This window comes from Cebidichthys violaceus, unplaced genomic scaffold, assembly GCF_023349555.1.
Source record: "Cebidichthys violaceus isolate CVI_PGR_0920_01 unplaced genomic scaffold, fCebVio1.0.p SCAF_3, whole genome shotgun sequence".
Taxonomy (NCBI): Eukaryota; Metazoa; Chordata; class Actinopteri; order Perciformes; family Stichaeidae; genus Cebidichthys; species Cebidichthys violaceus.
This window is the reverse complement of record NW_027176483.1, coordinates 17,591,225-17,614,730: the sequence shown is the minus strand read 5'-3', so window position 1 is coordinate 17,614,730 and position 23,506 is coordinate 17,591,225. Positions and strand designations below refer to the sequence as shown.

Below are 23,506 nucleotides of genomic sequence, written 5' to 3'. Positions count from 1 at the left end.
CAATGGAGATAAGGAGGAGTAGGAGAAGAGAGGAGCAGAGAATTAGAGTGATTAGGTGTGGGGAGTGTTCATTTATGACAAACAGCTTCATTTAAAGCTAGCCAAGCACAGAGAAGGCCTCTGCCACCACAAATGGGTTGGAATGTTCATCTTTTTTCACTGACGGGGGATCCGAGCCCATCCTCACGCGCTTGGTGTCGAGTGATAATTGATTATCGAGGGTCTCGCCTGAAGAGCTACTGTCTTTGATTTGCTTTTCAACACATTTTCATCTGCTCTTGCTAAAGTAATTCCTCTCTGCTCCGATATTGTCACAGCCGTACTTATCTACAATAAGGGCTGTTTTGCTGTTTTGTTTCGTTCCTTGACTCCATGTAGAAAATCATCCGAGCTCAGAGAAAGCAGTCATTTCACGATTATTATACAGTTGAAATGCCAAGCTCGCAACCATTACATCTGATTTCTGGCTATCTCTCCCAATCACAGTCTGCTGATGGCTTTACAGCTGAGAATGAAATTAAAGTTTTGAATTTAGCAAACAAACAGATCGTGATGATTATTTGATGAACACTGAAGAGTTTTAGATATGACTCCCTGCAGACTGTTATGAAGCAGAAACTGTTTTAGCAGCAGGTGTACAGAAGACATTCTGCTTCCGCCATCCATCATTCATTTCTCGTTAGTCTTCTGTTGTGAATGAAAATATTGTTTTGCTACAACCAACCATCAAAACATCTGATGGAAGTATATTAACCCACTGTTATCACTGCTTCTTTTGCTCTGGCACAGTGTGTAATGTAGCTTTGTTTTTGTTATGTGGGTTGGTGGGAATGTAGGGAGGCTGAGTAGGCCATTGTGTGTGTGTGTGTGTGTGTGTGTGTGTGTGTTGGGGGGGGGGGGGGGGGGGGTTATGAAGTTGGATAACTGCCATTAAACTTGAGAGTCTGCACCTACTCATGCCTTTAAGGTTTCCACTCCACTTGACATACAGTACGTATATGAATTTGCACAAATAGTAAATATTTAGCACTTGGACACTTGCCTCCATCGTCCTGCCAGAGGGATTTAGCAGCCTGGGCAACTTTATGTTGCTTCTGTTTAAGACGTTGTGCATGAATACAAAGCCCCAGCATGGAGATGAGAAATTTTCCGCCTGAGTTATTTACAGGTGTATTTGACATTGCTGTTAGGTAGCCTGGGGTATTTTTCAATGTAAGCAGTTCATGCACAGGGACTTGCGGTGTGTGATAGGTCTATTGCAGTGCATGTTTACACCCATAGGTCGTGTACTGTATATGACATGTAAATCATGATAACCTTACACCAGTGCGTGAGTCTCCATTCTAAGTCAGTGTAAAAGAGCAAAGTGTCAAACGTGTTTGAGTTTGATTTGTTTCTAAATGTGATACAGTGGCATTCATTCTGGCAAATAACTGACCGTTCCTTAAAACCCTCCCCCAAACAGCAATTGGCAAATCAATGCTCACCAATGCTAATTAAATACGTTTGGCCCATCAGGCTTTGGTTTTCTCCATATGTTGAAGTTGTGTGCATGATGTTGTAGTAAGGGACATCACCCTCCAAACTCTTGTTAGGAGTTTGGAGGTTGATGTCTTTTTTCAGCCTTTCCAAAACCAAAAACACAAGAGCAAAAGTGTAAAAGCTGAACTCATGAACATGTCCGGCTGACTAGCTTACTTACTTACTACTAGGTGTGTGAGTCATTCATTATCTCACGATTCACTTCCACTTAGATTCCTGGGACCACAAATTCAACCCAAAAACGATTCCTTATTCAAAATTGAATCTCGATTCAGCACATAGGAGCGATAAAAGGGCTGAAGTCAAGTCCAAGACCAGGTCCAGTCAAGTCCGAGTTAAAACCAAGTCCAAGGCAATCAAGACCAAGTCAAGGCCGAGTCCTGTTCAAAACCATAATAGGCAATAGTGTCTTTCCAATGCTGATAATGTGATTGAGGAGTTGTAGGCAATATTGATCATCTGACGTCAAACTAATCAATGCGTAGACTTAAGTTTGAGGGTCATTACAGTCTAACTTTAGACTGTTAATAAACCGTTAACTTGATCTGGTATTTGCTATAAACCAACCCCAATATGCCCACAAGCAGGGAAAATGTATTTTCATTCAACATTCATTTAAAATGTATTTATTGACATCATTATTTATGCAAATAGCATGGACCCAGGAAGTAGGGGCATTGCAGCACCTCCTAAAGCCAGCAACTGTCAATTGATTAACTTAATCAAACGTGACAAAATCAATGGTTGGATAGAAATTCTTTTGTCTGTCTCGGTCTGAAATTAAACTCATTGTTTCAAAATGTGTGCTTTTGAGCGGTAAACCTGACACTGTTCTCATTTGAAACTGCATTCACTCAGTGATGGATCAGAAAGCTTCATGTTATTCATATCTGGTTCAAATGATGATTGGTCTCATAAAACCGCAAAAGATTCACCAAGAAGTCTACTCGTGTCATATTTCAACTTGAAAGCACCCCAGTGGTTTTGCCTCATTAGTTTGTTGTTTTTTTTGTTTGTCCTAAAAAGTTAACCTTTACCTAATCAGCAGTTCATGGCGGGAAAATTTCCTGCTCAGTGTGTGCAGCTTTCTCCAACATCACCGTATAAACCCAGACTGGGTTTCATTGACATTTACTGCACATATATCTTGACTTGTTTGTTCCCCGGTCTCTGCCCTAAATTGTCTGCAAATATATATATATATTTTTTTACCTTGAAAAGGTGGAGGAGACCCATTTTCCAATTACAGATCTTGTCTTTAGGTGTTAATTGCTGACTGACCTCTGGGGCTGTTGTGGATGCCGTGTGGATTTTTTTTAATAACCTCTAATCGCGGTGAAACAGAGAGCCGTAATAGAGAAGAGCCAAGCTGCTTTTTAACCCCGCATCCTTCAATAAGGTGTAATCTCATACAAGCGCATAAGCAGGCTGTGTGCCAAGTCAAAATGTTCTCTTGCAAAACACGAGCCACTGTGATTCATGCTCTTCCGGCATTAAAATTATAGACGGTTTTGTTTTGTTTGGGTTGAATTAGGTCAGCGGAGTAGAAAAGATCAGGATGGATCTTGTTAGCTTTATTGGCATGTTGTTTTTTAAAGCATCAGGTCTTGCTTTAACACTTTTCGTCATGGCAGAATGAAAAACATGTAAAGGAGAATTAACTTTAGAATAATCATGAGTACACCATGTTTTACTGCAGCCACACAGTTATTACTCTTTACTTATCTGCACAGATCGTTACTGTTCACATTCTGCACACAATGAGGAGCATCCAGGACTACAGCAGTGCACTACGTTTTTCAGAGTGATTCAATCAACACCTTTGTCTCTTCCCTTCCCTAATATGTGTATATTTTGTATGTTTCCAGGCAGCCCTCCAGCCACAGGCACTGGCTCATTGGTCATTCACCTGGAAGACTACAATGACAATGCCCCCTATGTGGTACCATCGGTAGCGCGGGTGTGTGAAGACGCCCATGATATGAACGTGGCCATAGTTGGGGGGCGGGACAATGACCTCCCGCCCAACGCAGCACCGTTTAAGATAGAACTGGGAAAACAGCCCGGACTCGACAAAACATGGAAGGTTACCAGGGTCAACTGTGAGTATTTTATTTTGAAAGGAGATGTGTATGCTCTTGAACTGAACTGAACTGTTTTAGAGTGTAACAACAGAAAATATGTCACCTATTGAAAAACAACAATCGTTCATACATTTGTTCACCAACAACAACCTTGACAGAACAATGCAACAAACTTGTTGCAATTCTATAACCATCCATGCTGACTACAGAGCAGATAAGCCTTAACTAGCACGGATCACATGATAAGGATGAGGAGTAAAATAATAGAAGGATGAAGAGGAGGATAGACAGACAACCAAGACATTGATTCAGGGTTGCATGACCAGCAGTGCTGTCTGTGTTCGTTTGAGTGACAGAGCCGAGCTAAAACCTGCCCAGAGGTATTCGCTGTGAGTGACAGCGGGAGAGGGAGGTACAGACACTCCTCAATCACCACCGCTGGAAGAGACAGATAGGGCCAGCAGAGAAAGAGCCCGCTCCCAGTGAAATGGACTGGCACTGTGCACGACTCATCTCTGCTGTGTGTGTGTGTGTGTGTGTGTGTGTGTGTGTGTGTGTGTGGAACCACAGGAAGGAGAGCTGGTGGGTATACCTTAACAGTATATATCTCTATAAAAATAACTAGTAAAAGCTTTTACCATGCAACAACTTTTAATCCTTATTGCTTCAATTGGTTTGGAGTTGGTTTGTGAACACTAACACATTTTATTTGTTTATTTTTTTAACCCAATAGGTAATTAAAACTTTGAATAAACACTTATTTCTAAATCTTTTTTTATGATAAAGATTAAAGAAATAGTTTGACATTTTGACATATGCCCTTCTTCACTTTCCCACCTATAACGTTGGGAAGGTCGATACCACTATGTCCACTAATTCATAAATATGAAAGTACCACCAGCAGCCAACTCAGCATAAAGACTGGGAAGCATTGGGAAACAGATAGTCTGGCTTTGTCCCGAGGTAACAAAATCTCTAAACGCTCGCTAATTATAATGTTATATCTCATTTGTGAAATGCAAACACTGAAGCTGGCCTGGAGGCTTGTGGTGGAACAACAACTCACTAAGACAGTTAACATTGGTTCGCTCATTAATTTCTCACCCATCTGTATGTGTGATCACTGATCATTGAAAATGCATGTGGGGTAAGCGTAACGTGAGAAATACCTCAACAGATTAGTATAATTACACAATCACATGTTTGTTTACACTAAAATACGTGTGGAGGAATCTGTCTGACAGTCAGCTGTTGGTTAATTCGTCACACGCTGATCAGGGATTGCAGGAACTTCGGGATATTCTGCATCGCATGCCGCACACATTAAAATACAATGATGAGCCAGAGAAGTGGGGTTGATTCGTACAAAGGAGGGCCTCTGCCTTTGTGAAATGTTTACCGCTGCCGTTTGACATTGTTTTGAGCACACAGTTGGACAATGTAAATGAAATACAAAACTAAAAGTCCCCTTACTGGAGTTAAACAGCTGTTGCAGACAAGTGAAATGTGCAGCTTTGCATATAGTGGCACAAATCAGCATGAAGTGAGGTGGCTCCAGAATTTCCTTTTGTGTCTCTGAAAGAGTTTTAAAGTGTGATGCAACAAAATGTAACAATCTTAGTGGTGCCAAATTGTGTCGCTTCAGTTGTCATGAATGGCTTGGCAGACAGTTACTTTAGGCATATAAGTTTATGTGTTAAGATACACATATTTAGTTCTGCCTTGCAAAATGGACAGCTGTTAAATGCAGGATAGATGGACACCACATGCAGGATGGAGGATTACTGTGCTTACCCTTTATTAAATCTCCCTCTTCTTTCTGTGTGTCTCCCACAGCCACACACTCCCAAATCATGCTTTTGCACAGTCTGAAGAAAGCCAACTACCAGCTCCCGTTGCTCATCACTGACTCGGGGGTGCCCCCTCTGTCCAACAACACTGAGGTCAAAGTTCAAGTGTGCGTCTGTAAGAAGAACAAGATGCACTGCAGCTCTGGCCACTCCCACCGCGCCAGCCTTCTCGTGCTGCTCGCGACACTCCTGCTCGCCCTACTCTGTAAGTACCATCAGAGCCACAACACAGAATAAATGAGAAGTCGAGATGCTGTTGTATTTTCTGGCATCGTGTTTAAACACAGATTAACACTGAAGCAATATGGCGTGTTCCTTCAAGTTTATCATTTGGCAAGAACCCAATACAGACACGATGTCAAATGGTACTGACTTAGGATAACTGTATTCAAAAGGGAAGCAATTCATTGTACTCAGTGAATAAAAGTCATAGTGGTTTTGTGTGTGTGTTTTTGCACATACACTGATGAACTATTTCAATCCCTTGCATATTTGGCAAGTGTGCTTTTTTTTGCATCTATTTCACAAAAGAATGTCTGTTTTGTTTTTTTTGACGCCATGCCTGAAGCGCTCCCCGGGAAGACAAACTTGAATTTCCTCTGAATTTCTCGTTTAGGCCATTAGCGATAGCATGAATATTTCAGCCCCCTCCGTGCACAACGCAAACGTAACGCAGGACGTCCAACAGCTAGTTTGGTGAGAAGAAAAATGATTTGCAACTTTAAGGCCCCCGTATCTCGTTCTCCCATTTGAGCTTGTTCTCTGTAGTTTATAGTCGGGCTCGCTGTACTTTGGTGGCTGGGTACAGCGGGAGGGATGAGAAGAGAAGAAGAAGAGGACTTGTGAGGAAAAGAAAAAGAGAATGAGATTTCACCCCCAAAAAAATGATGTAGTCGTATTTATATCATCTTTTTTTCCTACTGATTTGTGTTTGACTGTGAAATATGTCATTGAAGGTAATCAGAAAATGCACAGTCATATCTCCTTTCCTCTTTCCAGCCCTCTTTTTGTTCAATTGATCTTAACATCTTTCTCCATTTTGCATCCCGTTGATCACTCCCGCTTGCTGCTCTGTCTGTTTCCTGTCTCTAATCCCTCAGCCCTCTCTGACACTGTTTCACCTCCCATGTACCACTTCTACTGCTCTTTTTCTTCCTTTCTATTCAGCACTGAGCCGCACTCTCCTCCATAATCCTTTGCTTAAAGGCAGAATCTCTGCGCCTCATCTTCTCATTTTCTCTCAGCATCATCCGTGCATCACAGCATCTAGCATGACCCATGGGTCTTCCTCTGGCTATGGATCATTCTGTCTATTGATGCATATCTTTTCACCAAACGCTCATTCATGGCAGATGACTGCGCTGTGTACGGGAAGGCTTAGTTTGAAGAACTCATCATATTGTTCTCTCGTGAGGCAGTCAGAGCACTAAGTTGCCTGCAACTTCTGTTTAAAAACTCCATGATTCACAGGACACAAAGTATAAAATTAAACTGACAGCGTGTGGCAGGCAACAGCGAAAGCACGGCACACTCCAGCGTTGATAGACCATTAGTCACGGTTCCAATGCAACACACTAATCATGAGCGTAAGCTGATGCTGTGTCAGCATCCGCGGGCGAGCAGCCACCTCTCAGAAAGTTTCATGGCAGCGATCCTGAGAGTGTGCCAGCTGGAACAGTCAGTTAGCTTTTCACGCTCTCCTTTTTGGAAATATTGTGTTATCTGCCGTTGCCATGGCTGCAGCCGCAGTGTCTGAACTAGAAAGCATGATAATTGGTTGACATGCCAACACCACATTAAGAAAGTCTTCTCCGCAGATGTCCTTTGACTCTGAACGACAGTAGCATTCATTACTCCACTGTAAATAATGCAGTGATAGACAGTGGCATTCATTAGCCAAATACTTGCTCCAGATGACAGATTCTTGGGCTGCCTGGTTCTGTGCCCGTGTACATGTCCATTCATTTGGACTGAAGCAGGCTTGGGTTGTCAGAGCAGACGTAAAAGTGTGCGCCATTGCCCTGGAGCTGGAGGTTGGTGTACAGAGAGAGAGAGAGAGAGAGAGAGGTAACAAGGACGGTGTGTGTGTATGCTTGTCTCCGTTGGGAATCTCGGATAGTATTACAGCTGGGAAACAGAGCTTCCACCAATTCAGACGCAGGACATCTCTCTACACACACACACACACACACACACACACACACACACACGCCCAGAGAGATGACTCCTGCTCGAGCTCATCACAGAGACCTGTGCTGGGGGACAGATAGAGGGGACTGATCACTGCAGTGTATAGTCAGATAGTCTGACAGAGAGGCAGAGAGGATCCTGTTTCAATTCCCTTATCGCCAAGCTGAACCTTGACCCTGCAGGAGAGAGATGAGGGGAAGAAAAATGAAAAGAGCCAGAGGCGAAGGATGGTGAAAGGAGAAGAGACTAAAGGTGTGGAGATTAAACTCTTCTGTTTTGTTCTGTTTGTGCCCACCAGGCTACAGGCCCATGCATGGCCACACAGCAGTACAATTTTCAGAATTCCTCTGGCTCCGTGCGTCTGTTTCTCTCTCGTACCTTTCCCTCACTCTATTCTAGCTCCTTGTTCTCTCTTAGCCCCCAACCCTGTCTACAAAACATTTAGTTCACGTACAAAGCTAGCATCAGGTGAAGTAAAGTCCATGTGAGAACTCCTTTAATCAATATAATGTGGAAACATTTATATTAAACATATCTCCAGAATGTTCACCGTCAGTGAATTTCATATTGTCCCTCTAACATCTACTTCTGGCAACATATTTTTTATGATTATCTTTTACATACAATGAAAGCATAAAAGCTCTGTTAAGTTTAGGAAAGGATTGTAAATACTGAAAAAGTTAACGCTGACTTGAAGCATGATAATTTTTCCAAATTCAACAAATATCTCCATCCATTTGAATAAAGTGATTCATTGGATTAAATGAGTTAGTCTTTATGCTTTTATCAACTTTCATTAATATGAAGTCATTGCTGCCTCACTTTCTGCACAGCAAGAAGGAGAGCAAACCGTTTTGGGACTGCGGTGAAAATGTTACTTTTAAAAGGTTAAACGATGAAAATGTTGTTGAACAAAATAATTTTGTGAATTTTGGAAATTATTATATAATTTAAGTTTTTCAATAAATGTTGACTTTTGGACTTTACTCTGGAGTTATTGGAAATAAATCTACGCTGCCACCATGGGAGTCTAATACTATAAATCTAATACTATTCACGACTGGTACGGACAGCGTTATATCGCTCCACTTCTCTCTCCTCTGCTGCGTCGAGAGCCGTCCCAATCAGGTCCGCATATGTCGATCGTTCAATAAGCCTGCCTATGAAACCGGAGAGAAGAGGACATTTATGATATTATGTATTTAAAGGAAACACTGATGGGAGTAGCCTGATCTGTATCTGCAACTGTGAATATGCACAAAAAAAAAGGCTGTGCAGCATTCAAAGCTGATTTAGAATTTGAATGTCAACGTTACCAATGAAGCGTCAAAGTATTCCGTAGTCTACAACCCTACACCACAATCTCTTATTAGACCCCCCTTTCTATTAATTATTTAAGTTTATAAGTGTTTCGGCACAGTTGAGTGAGTGACGCTATCCATGGTCCTGAAGTGGGGATTTAAGTCTGCCATGTCAAATTAGCATTTACCCTTTTGTTTCGTTGCGTATGATAGCTACCACTATGTCTCCGCATGAGGTAAGAGCAAGAGCGTGAATGTATTGCATCACTTGATTAATTAAATTATAAAATGGATTAAAAATGTTCTGCAATGGTTAAGTTTAAGTTCCGAAATTGTTTTATAAAGGTTCACAAGTTCACTTTAACAGCTGCAAGAAATAGCAGGCTTCATATATCTATAGGCCCGCTGTGGTTTGTGATTTATTTTCCCAACGCACACGTACGTCTGCATGACTGATTGGTAATCACACACAAACGTACATAAATACACATATGTGGGAGTTTTAGTAAATAATCAAACACCTACATACTGTACGTGCGTCTTGTCTGCTGCGTCCTTTTCCATTACCCACTGTGTGTGTGTGTGTGTGTGTGTGTGTGTGTGTGTGTGTGTGTGTGTGTGTGTGTGTGTGGGTGTGGGGGGGGGTATGAAGTTGGATAACTGCCATTAAACTTGAGAGTCTGCACCTACTCATGCCTTTAAGGTTTCCACTCCACTTGACATACAGTACGTATATGAATTTGCACAAATAGTAAATATTTAGCACTTGGACACTTGCCTCCATCGTCGTGTTGTGACTGTATATAATGTATTTCTGTCTATCCGAGTGTCTATGTGTTTATGAGGGAGGCTTGAGAGGAGAGAGAAAATGACTACAAACAGAAAATGCTATCTGGACAAAAAATTCAATTCCATACTCCATCTGAAAAATCCCATTTTCCTTAAAACAACTGATGTGACTCACATTCATATATTTTCTACAAACTCAAACAAGACAGAGAGACGCAAATTTGACAAGAGCATCGAATTGATTAAAAAAGTAGATTTTTGCTGAAGAGAAAGATAATCTCTGCCCCACTGACAGATGTTCTCTGGTTGCGTGTATCTACTGGAAACCAAAGGAATGTAAGTGATGTATGGGTTGTGAAGTGGTGGGCAAACCGTGCTATTGCTGTCATCGGCCTCAGCCAGATCTCAACTTTGCATCCGAACCTCAAACCTCCATCCCCCAACTCCTTCAGCAGTGCTTCAGCTTAGCAACAGGAGCAAAAGTACTGGCTTTCTGTCCTACCTCTCATCCCTATAACACCCAGGGTTGCTTTTCAAACCCTTAAATAATGCATGTAACCCTGCAGGACAGAGAGGGAGAGTGCCAACATATACTGTGTCTTCTGATGCTTTCGAGACCTTTGTTTGCTGTTGCAGGATTGGCAGTTAAATCCTGGGGCTCTGCAGGGGCCTACTTTCACTCCACTCCATTGTAAGCCTTTCTGTTGTGATCAGTGTGCCATGGACTCTCACACACATCCACCACACACACAGATTACCATAAAGTAGGAAACAATTACGGTTTTATCCTACAGTTCTGTCGAGGGAACTGCTTGACGGTATATAAAGACAAACACACATACACACTCATGTGAAAGCATCCATTGCTTACCTGAGATAAGACTTTTGGACAAACTATGTCAAGACGTGCTCTCATAGGCTGAGGGTGCACACAAAAAGGACGGCTACTCATAAGAATGATTCCTAATTTTAAAAGTAATTACAAGGAGAAATGCTCAGCTTTTGTCTGTAGTACAGCTCACAGGTAGCAAAGCAACACAGATGACCACACTGCCCCCTATCAGTGCACATGTGAACTGATGTGCACTGCACAGCACATGCACTATCTCCTTGCAGCAGGCTCACTGTTGCTCAAAATGATATTCTCTAAGTTGATGATGTGTGGCTGGAGGTAATAACTGTCCAGGTTGGACAGTATGTAAATAATTTCTATTTGACACATATAGGCGGCGTGGACATGGCTGGGCTATGAAGATGAATATGTTGCTGCCCATAGTGGCCGTGTGTGAACGAGGCTTATGAGGGAGGAGAAATGAGACGATAAAAGGAAAATGTCTGAGGGATCAGATGCTGACGCTCTTACCCGTATTTCCACGTCTTCTGTCTCATACAGTACATACAGACGCACAGATATGCACACCCATTTCATCCTACACTGCATGTGTTCAATTTAGGAAGGATCTTCTGTGCAGGATTACGGGCTAGAGCTGCAGATTTGTCTGTAGTTGTAATGCACTGCAGAGGACTGCTTCTCTCTGTGCTTCTTTGTAATTTCAGCAAGAGTAATAATGTAATTCCAAGAGTAAAGGAGAGCGAATGAGAGGGCGGGGTAAAAACAAAGCATTTACCATTAAACACAACAAACAGCTCCCATCACAGATGCCACTAATTTACCTCCATCCTCCCGGGGGTTTTAGTCCACACTATTCCTCCTCTGTGATCCCTCGCCTCGCTCTGACAGCCACTTTTCCTCTTCCTTCCCCAGCTCTACACTAATCCCCTCCCAGCTATAGAGACAGGATGTTTAGGGGCTTATTTACTCTTGTAAAAATATGGCTTTTTCACAGCTCCCTTTGAAGATACCTCGCGTCAGACTGTAGTGTTTGGCGGCTGGGTTGTTTCTGCCTTCAGATCAAGCTGTCAAGGGTTATTGATCTTTGAACTGTGATGCGTGTGATATGAATTTAAAGAGGTGCGTCGTCTCTTAAGACAAAAGCATCAAAGCTGTCGCTCTACAATACTGAGCGCTTAGAGGCTAACCATATTTTCCAACCTGGATTAAGTCATTGATTCTCAAAGTGGGTTTAGGGGACAGTGTGTCACGATTTGCTATAAATTATAAACTTGTGCTAGCTGTGGGCCAATAGAAACGCTGATATGATTACGACTTACAGAATTAAGGTCATTATTTTTAAGTTGAAGCAATTACTAAAAGTTTTGGAACTGTTCACTTCAAGCTTTTAAGTGCAGTTACTTAAAATCTAGGCTTCAAATGCTGTCAAGTTGAGTCCAAATGCAATTTGAATAAAATCAGCCTCTGTTGTTGAGGTATGTAAGTGGTATTAACATTCAATAACATTGCAAATTTCCCCGCTGTGGGACTAATACATTTTGTATTATCTTAACATGATTCCAGTTCAAATGTGTTTTTGTTTAGCACTATGAAATAGGTCTGAAATATTTAGGTTTAAAAGAGAACAATTCGTTCCAATAGCATCTAAGAGTAGAAATGGTAGTAAGCATATGCTTAGTCGATATTTCATCTAAGAGGTCAAAATGTATCAAGTCTGTTTGTAATGAAAACACAAAAGCGAAAGGTAAGAAAAACATTTCATTTCTCCTTACGGTCCTTTCCATGATGTTGGCAGACACTTATGATAACAAATAACCTGTAATTGGTGAAAACAGGCACTAGTGGATGAAAAACGGGTTGGAGTTGTGTAAGTGATTACATTACATTCATCTCCCTCAATACTGGACCATAAAAAAAGAATTGTTGTCCCCATTAGTCACTTGGCCGGGGTTACAGTCTGTACACTCCGAGATCGAATCTTGCTCTCCTTTGACCATGAAATATATCCAACCGCTCTCCGATCAGGAAGGTCTCATTGAAATGTCCCGTGTGGACAGAAATATGTGGACACACCTGAGCTCCCATCTGGTGCATCTGATCCCAAAAGTCTCATTGAAAAGACAAGTTTAACCAAAGTTAAAAATATAACTTTAATACCAAAGTTACCGTTTAAGAAGTTGTTGATAAAATACATAATGACATATTAGTAACTATTCTAGTAGTTAACACTGAGTTATGGCTTTGATCTGATTCATAAATCTAGAATTCCATTGCTAGTACATTATTGCAGATACCTCACGTTATTATCTTAACTGTGCATTTTACCTTTTTTGAAAGGCATCATAACTTGTTAATATAAAGCTGTTGCATCAGAATGCACTGATGCTTTACTCATGTATTATAAATGACTTGTTGGTACATCTGTTAAACAGTTATTAACAGTTGTTAGTTACTGCTGATTTGTCAAATAGAGGTGCAACGAATAACATTCATGGTGGTGCACCATTTACATATTTGAGTCGTATTTTACTGGGACACTTTAATGGAATGTCGCAATCATTATTGTGCTGCCAACATATCCAATGAGAAAAAGGTTCTATTAAACGCTGTTTGTCATAGGCCTCCAGTTCTGCTCATTTCAATAGAAACAAATGGCATAGTTATAATCCTCAAGATCACAGTCCTGGTTGGAGACGTCGGACTGGTGGAACCAGCAAGTACAGTTCAGTACTACAAGTCCCAGAATTCTGGGGGAAGAAAAAGTTGGTGGACTCCACCACTAAAAATAAAAACCACTATGTACAATAGAAGTCCTTTAAATGGTTCTTGCAGAAAGAAAAAAAAACGTTCTCAAATTTGCATTACTAGTATTAAATATGCAGTGCGGCAATGTATCGACTCAAACTGTGATCGATACAGTAAATCATATATGGGAATATACTGAAAATAAGCTCTTAATATTTTCTGATTCTTTATTATGTTTGTGTATATAAGTGATGTATGTAAAAGCTTTGGTAAAAACATTTGTTAATTTTTGATCAGCTGATTTTAAAAGTGATTACAGTTCACACTTAGATACAGTAATATATATTAAGAAACATATTATAAAATGTGATTAAATTGGACTCTGACATTAATATTAATAATAATAACACACTTTAAAAAAAATTCAAATGAGATTAACATATTTACTGATGATCATACATCATAAGATTTTAATTGAAGTCATCCCCAGTTGTCTATTCACTAACTAAATTCCTGTTATTTTCTTCATTATAATGTTTTATATTTAACTCATTCATCATTCAATTCTGGGTTGGTAAGGCTCATTACCTTCCATTATAGTCAGTGTAACCCTGACAGATTTCTGTCTTCTCCTATAATGTTTCTTCTTCATGCTGCAATGCCGCCGTTTTCGTCTAGCAGCCGTGACATACCTGAGCTAATCAACTGTCACCCTCCTTTCCTCTCAGCAATTAGAAAGGCTGGAAAACGGTTACTGTTCCCTCCAGTGTCCTATTTGATTCCTCCTCGCCTCCCGCAGCTTGTTAAATTTACATTTTACGCATTAAGCTTCGGCTTTTACCTAGAAAGACTTACAAGAAGTGGAGACGGTAGGATAAGTCAACATCAGCGAATCGCTGTGATACTCCATTAGGTCATCCACATACATGGCCAAAAAAAATTCTTTCTGTCTGGTGTTATGAAATGGAAATCCTCTGGCAGAGGTAGCTGTTCTTCATGTAGTGTTGTAACGGGATAGTAAGAAGGATGTGTAAATACAGTCACTGTTTGCTGTGCTGTTTATCCTGTATTCATGAGACCTTTTCTCAGCGGTAGACTGAAGTGAGAACATTATGTTGGATGTGATCAATGTCACACTGATATGTTACATTCAAAAGTATGTGTTTGTGTGTGTTTGTGTGTTTGTGTGTATGAGTTTTATATAGACCAACAGCCACAGCTTCAAACGCACGTCAAGAAGAAATGTACTGTACAGGAATCATTATAAAATCGCCCCTCTGTGATTCTCTATAGCAGCACAGCGTGGCAGTGCAGCTAATTCTGCTAGCTGTAACATAGAGTGACTCATTCATAACTCAGCCAACCTCAGGTATAGTGATTATACTCTGTTCATCCCCCTCTTTCTCGCTTTGCCTTCTTCCTACCTATAATTCTCTCTTTCATCTGTTCCTGACCTATGAGTTCATAGCCTGTGTCTGTGCAGGAGCTGAGGTGAATTGATTCGGAAATGTATTTTCATGTCAAGGCCATGACTTTTTAGCCAGAGGGGGAGAATTGGCTCTTTTATACCTAGCTCTTCATGTGAGCTGAAACAGGGCTGCCAGAGTCTCATTAGATTTGCTAAAACCAATATCTGAGTGTCGAGTGCCTTGGAGTGTTTCTCTACTTTTATTTCCCTTTTTTTGTGGAACACTTAGTCCTGAGCTTTATTTAAAGGGGGCATTGGAGGAAAAACAATGGAGAAAGAAAAATCAATCGGCCCCACACCCTCCTGTTCCGTACCCTCCACCCTCTTAGATATTCACCCCCATTCAGGCACGCTTCGATCGCCTCACAATTTTTTGGAAGTGTACGGTCCAATTCATTTCAGGATGTCTGGGAAAATTATAGTTCACATTCCTCAAGACCGCTCCCTAATCTCATCAAGAGAGAAAGAGAGATGTGGACAGAGAGAGAGAGACATGAAGGAGGATGAAGACAAAAACACATGTTGGCATGTCAACAGCCAAAATGCACCATGAGTTTGTCCGACTGATGCTGACTGCCAACTTATTAAACAAAGCACAAAAGCACAGACAGAGCAACAGTTCAGCCCACTCATGCACTCACAATAGAAACGCAAAAAGCATAATGCAACAGTAAACCCTTTAGAAACAAACACCAGCTATGACAAATTGCCACCTCCAAATTGGTTGTTTTACACCACATTTTGCAGCATGCATTTTTGCTAGATTAGCAGTAAAAGGCAAGGCTTAAAGGTAAGCCTGTTAAGTAAGGAAGAATGCTTATGGTACACCTGATCCAGTCCTCGCAGTAACCGCTGCATCTGTACTAAGGAGTTGTATTAACAGTGACTTAAACACAGTCACAGTCATCGGCGTACACTGCAGGAGGGAAGAGGTGTAAGGTCTTCTTCGCTACATAATTTACTGTAAAAAGCACATATTACATGTGTCTTTGTAAATATCTATGCCTATTCACTTACAGTTGCTTACTAACTTAATGCAGTGGTGTTTCAAGAGTCATGTAATACCACCATGGTAATCAAATGTCTATCTAGTTCTAGGAAACGTTTAGCTTGTCATCCAAGCGATGGTGTAGTGGAGGGCATACGCAGGTATATACGCCGTATGCTTATTTTTAGCCACACACTTTTAAATCCCCACTGATGCGCATCTTTCTTATAGCCTGCATTGTTTGGCAACAGTCACTCATGCTATTGTATATCTTCAGGGATTGAAGCTGCTATGTTCCTCAATTTGACAATCTAACCAGTGATAACACATTAGTAAAAGTTGTTAGGATTATGGCTCTTGGTAGTTGTTGTTGTTGGTTTTGTTTCAGTGTGCCAAATTGTAATTTGACGGGTTATTGTTGTCACTTGTCACTTGTTGCCACAGTAAATATTCATGTATTCTGCAGCTTGATGGGGAGCAGGCAGATACCAGCGTCAGTGAGGCCAGGCATGGCAGAGCACATGGGATTGGTAATGGAGCGACGCCAGGCGCTTACAGTCAAACTCAGCTATTTATATGGTGTTTTTCCCACAGTAACTTGCTCACTGACGACACAGAGATACCACATGATACCGACGTCATTATACTGTTGTCTCACAAGCCTTATTAGCAGCAACCAAACATCAGATATCTTCCACAAGATAAACAAGACATTTAAATGATTAAAGTCACATTTATTTTTAAACGTTCTGTGGATGTTTCATCTTGTTTTAATTATTCATCAACATAAAAATGTTATTAATAAGACCTATAACGTTAGTTATTGATCACTTGTAAATGTAGGTATTGATTTGTTTTATGCATATATGAAGCATGGAGAAATACGCTTTTTTTCATAGCTAGTACTGTGATGCAGTTTCGAATGAGTGGGAAATATTATGCTAAGCTAACGGATGCTGTTTGATCATGACATTACTGACATTTTTATATTTACGTTTCTGTAATTCGAGTTAGGCTACGTTTTTGTGAAATGTAATTTATCAACATGGTGAGGGGGTTTAGAAGATGAAAACAACAAATTTGGTTGCTGAAATAATTGGACATTTCTATTGAAAAATACATTTATAGACACATTTATGCGCCGTGTTCAACAGAGGAACAGAAGGTTGAATGACCAGGATTTGAATTTAGTAGTGACCTTTTCCTGAACTTGCAGTGAACAGTTTGGTTGCAACTCAACCTGCGTATGTAACTGTATGAATATTTTTAAATTTAGAATTACAGTTTATTAAGGACATTGTAGAAGCCCAAAGTGCCAAATCCAATCTAGCCATATAAAAAAAAAAAGAAAGGTGACAGGGGGAAAAAAAAGGAGACAGAATGAGTCAAATGGCTAGCTGGAGTGAGGAGGGATTCTGTCGAATGCTCAGCCATCTCCAAACATGTCAGAAATAGGGAGCAGACTTGGAGGAGATGGCTGGCAGAGAGGCAATCAATAAACTCTCACATTTCATACTGCAGTGTGTGTGTGTGTGTGTGTGTGTGTGTGTGTGTGTGTGTGTGTGTGTGTGTGTGTGTGTGTGTGTGTGTGTCTGCGTGCCTGCTGTGTGTATTGATGTGACTACATGTGTGTTTGTTTGTATCAAATTCCGAACCAGCTCGTTGAAGGCAATTCTACCAGACTGATGAGACAAACTGTCACATTACCAGGGAACATACCTTTTTTTTTCTTTTTTTTTTCCCAGACTCTGTATCACCAGGGAAAACACAGCATCAGTCCAAATTAACATATGTTCTGTGATGCTTTGAAGCTCATAGGTTCTCGTAAAAGATTATGTTGCGTAAATTGAAACAGATTCTCCCCTCAGAGACAAGGGGGGAGTTCAGTCCAGGCTAATTTGCCGAACACATGGCCCTATTTCCTGCTTGGGAGCTGTCCTCAGCACCGTAAACTGAACTCATTCCGAAGTAAAAAGTTAAGTATTCTGCAAATACACGTCAGAAGCCAATTAATCTTCACTGTAGCCACTCCAGAAAGTGTCTCCTGATGGTATGATAAATCAAAAGCCCGGTGCACTTCTCTAAGTTTGGAGAGCGTTGGGTGTGTTCAGACATATTGATTGAACTGTCCAGGAAGTTGAGGAAGGTACACGCTGACACAGTTTCAGGCTGGACGTTCACATTAAAGCCAATTACTTGGTTGCTAGTGCCTGAGAGTGAACAAGTATAACTTCTCTGTTCCGTCCTTACTGAATCTTTAATGATGCGATGCCGTCACCTGTCCTGCGTAATTGATTGCAATTGATCTGGTTCAGTGATGACCTTTACTTTACAGTATCTCCTGTCTTTTCTCCTTTCTTTCCCACACATTCCTCCCCTCCTCCTTTCTCCTTTCCTCCCAACCTCCCTTTCCTCCACTGTCTCCTCCTCCTCTTTCATCTGTTCTCCCACCAGGCCTGTAGATTCTGCTGAAACCTCCCGTAGTCCTTTTTGCAACACTGAAAAGCAACGACTTATCTCCCCCACGCAACCCAGGCTTAGGAGAGGAGGAGAAGAAGACGAAAAAGATGATGATGAAGAAGCGAAAAGAAGACTTCTCACCGCAAAAAAATCTAACAAGAAAATACACACAATCCCCACTGGCACAACTGCTGTATAACACCACTCAGTGTTTTTTTTTTTAAATATCTCACTTATCCTCTCACCGCTCTCGTCTCCTTCTCCTTATCTTTACTTTCCTTGTGGCATGTGTCTTTCCCCTACTTCGGTCTTCTCTCATCTCCTCATGTTTTCCTGACTCCATTTGACGTTTTTTCTCTATCTTTCCTCTCGCCTGTACACTTCCCGCACCATCAATTATACCACTTCTTTTTCACAGTTTTCATTGTATTCCATTTTGGCAGCGCACCATTACATTGGCAGACAAACATTGGGTGTTAGCAGTGTTCATGGCAACATGCCACATCTGTAGGAGATACTTGAAACAACATGTATATTGATATTGTAACAAAACAAAAACTATAAATCAATTTTGTATTGGAGCTCACCTTAAAACTCTGGTCTTTTCCCACAGTTCATCCCAAACTCACAGCATCCCCAGTTTCCTTTTTTCTCTTCTTTCCCTCTTTTTCCTCCCATAGCTACCTCTATTTTCTTTTTCCGCTCTGCTCCATCCCTCCTTCCCTCACCCTCCCTCATGCATATACATAATCCTCCCATCTTTCTGCCTCTTCTTCCTCATCTCCCCCGTCTCTCTTTTGACCTCTGTGTCTCTCAGCGGGCCAGGCAACACTGCGAAGGCTGAGCTACTGTCCTGGTCGGGGAAGAGCATTGACTTTTTGATGTGTTCTTTTCTTTTCTTGTCGCAGACTGTGTTTGATCTTGTTTCCCTCTTTAAGCGGAGAGAACAAAGCCTGTTTCTTTGTCTGCAGTGGTTGTGGTCTTTTAGGACAAGGTGGTAGCCATAAGCCTTCAAAGTCAGAAACTCTCTGGAGTCGTTTCTTCGATTTGCTTCTGTTTTTATTGCATTAGTTGTCATGGAGTGGAAAACAGTATATCTTTATAGTAACGGTGTAAACCTTAAAAAAAAAAAAGTACTATTATATAAATATTTTATTTTTTACCATTGTATAAATATACAGTATTGATTAACTTATGTACTTTGATTGCAAGTTCTTTTGTCACCCAAACAGTGAGTAAATAAAAAAGAGGAATTCTTTTTTCTGTGAATTTTAGGCACTATTTCTAATGCTATTGATGTGTTGACTATTTTATTGTAACATCTTTTCTTTGTTTTGTTTTTTTATAATTGCAAATCCGTGGTTAATTGCAGAATCAGGAGTCTTGTTTTGGTGGCTGCCATGTGTTTAGGTTGGATTTTGTCTCCCGCTGATTCTTTCCTCTCCATCTGTCATCACAAGTCACAAGAAGATGTGTAAGAAGAAATCAAAGGCTGTGGTTTTGGTGGCTAGTTTCGCTTTTTTTCTTGCTCTCATCAAAAGAACGTAGCTCGTGTGGGTTTTGTGTGGAGGATCACCTTAAAGAAAAAGATGACATTTTGAATGAGTTACGTCTGTCTTTTGCACTAATTTAATAAAGCCGTTACTGAAATTCACACATTGATGTTTTGCAAATTATGTGTTGACTGAATGGCTAATTGATCTCTAGTGAAAAGAAGTGTTAGCGTGTGTAAAAGTCACTTATATATTGGCATTCCTGCATAATACTCAATTTCACTTAAAGGAATAGTTTAGAAAATACGCTTAATCGCTTTCTTGCTGAGGGTTAGATGAGACAAACTACAGCCGTGAGAAGGTTAGCTTCGTTTAGCATAACAACTTTAAGCCAGGGGAAACAGCTGGACTGGCTCTGGTCTGCCTACCCCCACTTCTAAGGGTGCTTTTGAACAGTGAGCTGCTGTCGCTGCCCAGCAACATCAATGTTTTGCGTTTTGAATCAGCGGCAGCAGGGAAACTTGCTTGCTATCCACCTAGCATGATCTTATCCTGCAGATTAATAGCGCAGGTTATAATTCATAATAGAGGAAACCGTTAGCAATAGGACATGGTTAACATAACAAGTCCTGCTATGTTGTACCAGCAGTGCCCATTCAAAACGTGCCCATTCAGAAGAGGCTAACTGCTTGGTCAACACTGCGCTTTCTTGGGTCCTCAAAACACCTTCCAGGACATAGCTGCATCACACACACACAAGTTGCGGCGACTCAGGAACACCGGTGAAATGAAGTCTGGTTCACGGGAAACAAACCCACCCAAAGTCCAAAGACTTGCGGCCAGAAACAACGGTTAAATACATGCTGCGGACGTCGAGGTATGGTGACGGTGACGTTTTTTGTTTGGTAAACATAAACATTTTGAGTTGTAATGGCAGAGTGGCAGAAGTGTTCAGTGAGTTTATTCAGCATCCCGCAGCAAAAGTGAACTGCAGTCAATGAGCCGCAGGCTGTAAAGGACCTCTCCCACTGCTGCAAGTACTGTTGTTCGCTTGTTTATTCAAAGTTCATTAATATTGAACGTGTGGCGTGTCCAAATTGCACCAAATTCGTCATCGCACTTCTTTGGGCCTACAGCAATACACCCATAAAGTGTAAAGTTTATGGGATGAATCTTTTTTGAGATTTGTGAAGGACATACGCACACACACATCCCGACAGAGATTCATTGATGAATAGTTAGATGTTGCTCCAGTACTGTACTGTTACCGATTCTCTTTTGTCTGTGCTCTGCTGATGAAGACTTGTGTAATCGAGGGGAACTGAGATATCGTCAAATCTGCTCTTGTATCTGTTCACTGTAGTTTCTGTGTTTGCCATGGTCACGCGGCGAACCACTGCGGTAAGTTAAAAAAGTTGAACTATGAAGTCAAATGACGACAGGAAGTCACGGCTTCCTGCCAAGAAATAGTACGGCAGATAAACCCCATTAAACAATTATACATTTTTTGTGCGGATACAAAGTGTTACTAGGTGACATGTAGAGGTGCAGGTAGGACAAGTGTACATCATTAAAGGTATAGTAGGGAGTTTTGAAGTGGGGTTGTACGAGGTACTTATCCATAGTCAGTGGATGGTGGTCGGCATGCCCACGTGTGAAGAAACAGGCAGAAACCGACATGGGAGCAAAGCAATGCACTGCTGTGGCTTTTAGCCTCCTGAAAGAAAGGCTCACCTTAGAAAAAAATCTAAATCTGTTTAAGTTTCATTGTATTTCCCAAATGTCAAGCTATTCCTTTAAGCAGTCAGAGACGTAACATTTACATTTCTTAACCTCCATTACAAAACACAAAAACATCTGCAGGCTGGTGATTTGTTTTGAATGATCGGCTAATGATTAGATGTAACGTATATGTAACTTTATTGGTTGTAATGTTCTTGTACTGCATTACTCATGATTATTTAGCAATTAAACAATTATCTTTTCTTAAAGCTGCTCTAATCATTATTTTTATAATTGCGAATGGAGAAAATGACCATGCATAAAGTGAAATGGGCACAGACCCACAGACTGTGCCGTTCCCCTCAGCTCTATGGAGCATTTAGCATCTTTGAATTTTTTTGTTGTACATCCCGCAACTTAGCTGTTTTTATTCCCTCTCAACGTCTCCTCAGCCTCAGACCCAGAAGCTGTTTTCAGGTAAAAAGCTTTAAAAACCCACCGGATGATATATGCCCAGCACCACATAGCAGACAGACAACGTTAAGCTGGTGAGCAAATAGTGGAGCATTCTTGAGTAGAAAAGATTTTCTGCCCAAGCACCTCAGGGTGCAGTTATTGCTCACAGATTTAAAAGGTCAGTCACGTAAACCATGTTTATGTGTGTTTTTAAAGTAATCAATAAAACCTCAGCACTGATTCTAAAAAGCACTTTTAGCCTCTGTGAAACCAGTGGCGAGACACTAAAATTGGGAAGATATGATGAGAGTCGTTGGAGACTGAACTTTCCTGGCAGCGTTATTGAACAATGCAATGATGGGGAGGAATTTTAAGGGACTTTTTGAGTGGAGGTTGAGAGAAAATAAATGCAGGAATGAGCTGAAGGCTGTGACATTAGCGCTTGAATTTCCAAAACATTTGGGATGTAGAAAGAACAGCCATGCAATCCTTGATTTTGTTTATGCTGCACTTGAAATTAATTTAAAACTACTGTAAGCCTTTGTTGGTTTAAAGTGGGCTGTCAAAATGCACCTCTGTATCTATTAATCTTCAGAGACCACGGAGTGGCAGGGTACCAAGGTTAGAGGACTTAGCCTGGGTCTCTGGCCTTATGGGATACCATCCGTAACACAAAAGCAATAAGAAATTGATGTTGTTAGGAATGAAGGACGAGTTTCACACTTTGCATCTTGACTACTAACTAAGCCACCAGAACACCTCAGTTTACCATTTGTAGCTCAGCATTTTTTTGTAGATAGAAGCTTCTATCCCCCTGATGTAGTAAAACAGCATTCAGTTTCTATGGGATCAGGGGTCAATGGGATTTAGCTCACTAACGAGATGGACAATTGTCCAGGCTATGTACAGGATTTATCTTCTCATAAGTCAGTTTCCATCCACTGCTATTATGCGAATCGTAGGAGTTGGACACATCGAGATAAACAGCTGCCCGATGCCATTAAGTTATTGCAGAAGAAGAGAGATGTTGTAATAAAAAGAGGAACAGTCAAACCTTAAACGGTGGGAAATGATGTTCAAATCAAACAAATTAGTGATTTGTTTGTTTCATACTAGTGCAGAGCCTGTTCGGGGCGTGGCTGTTAAGGTTACATGCTTGACTCAGGAAAGGTTCTTTATTGCTCTAGGTAACACAATCAAGCAATGACAGTCTTCTTGTTTTCCTACTCGATAAAAGTATTGGAGAAGAAGTTGACCTTTTCCTTGTCTCCTTTTTGACAAGAAATAGCTAAACCAGTGGTTACAGGTTGCCGGTATTGCACCATTAAACAATCGTGCAGAGAATAAATGTCAACTGGGAAGAGTCGCAGAGGTCTAGCCTAGCCTGGCAAAATCATTTAAGGCACACATGGGTCCCTTCACACGTAAAAGATTATGCCATGTCTGTTTCAACGTATTACCGTGAGCTGGGTGAAATTCAGTGTGTTATGTAGGGCCCTAAGTCAGGCCAGTCATAGTGGAAATATTCCCACAGAAATGGAACAATGGAAGTTGTGCTTTCAGGG

The 23,506-nt window shown here is 41.0% G+C and overlaps 1 protein-coding gene across 1 annotated transcript in view; it reads left to right on the top strand.

The window, feature by feature from the left end:
* The window catches only part of cdh13 (cadherin 13, H-cadherin (heart)), a 299,197-nt gene extending 279,273 nt beyond the window's left edge, over positions 1–19,924 (top strand). Inside the window, exons 13-15 of the mRNA XM_068723607.1 lie at positions 3,411–3,644; positions 5,463–5,681; positions 18,265–19,924. Coding sequence (XP_068579708.1) covers positions 3,411–3,644; positions 5,463–5,681; positions 18,265–18,272 — 461 coding nt within the window. The 3' untranslated portion in view covers positions 18,273–19,924. The remainder of the gene's footprint in view (positions 1–3,410; positions 3,645–5,462; positions 5,682–18,264) is intronic.
* Positions 19,925–23,506: the final 3,582 nt, after the last annotated feature.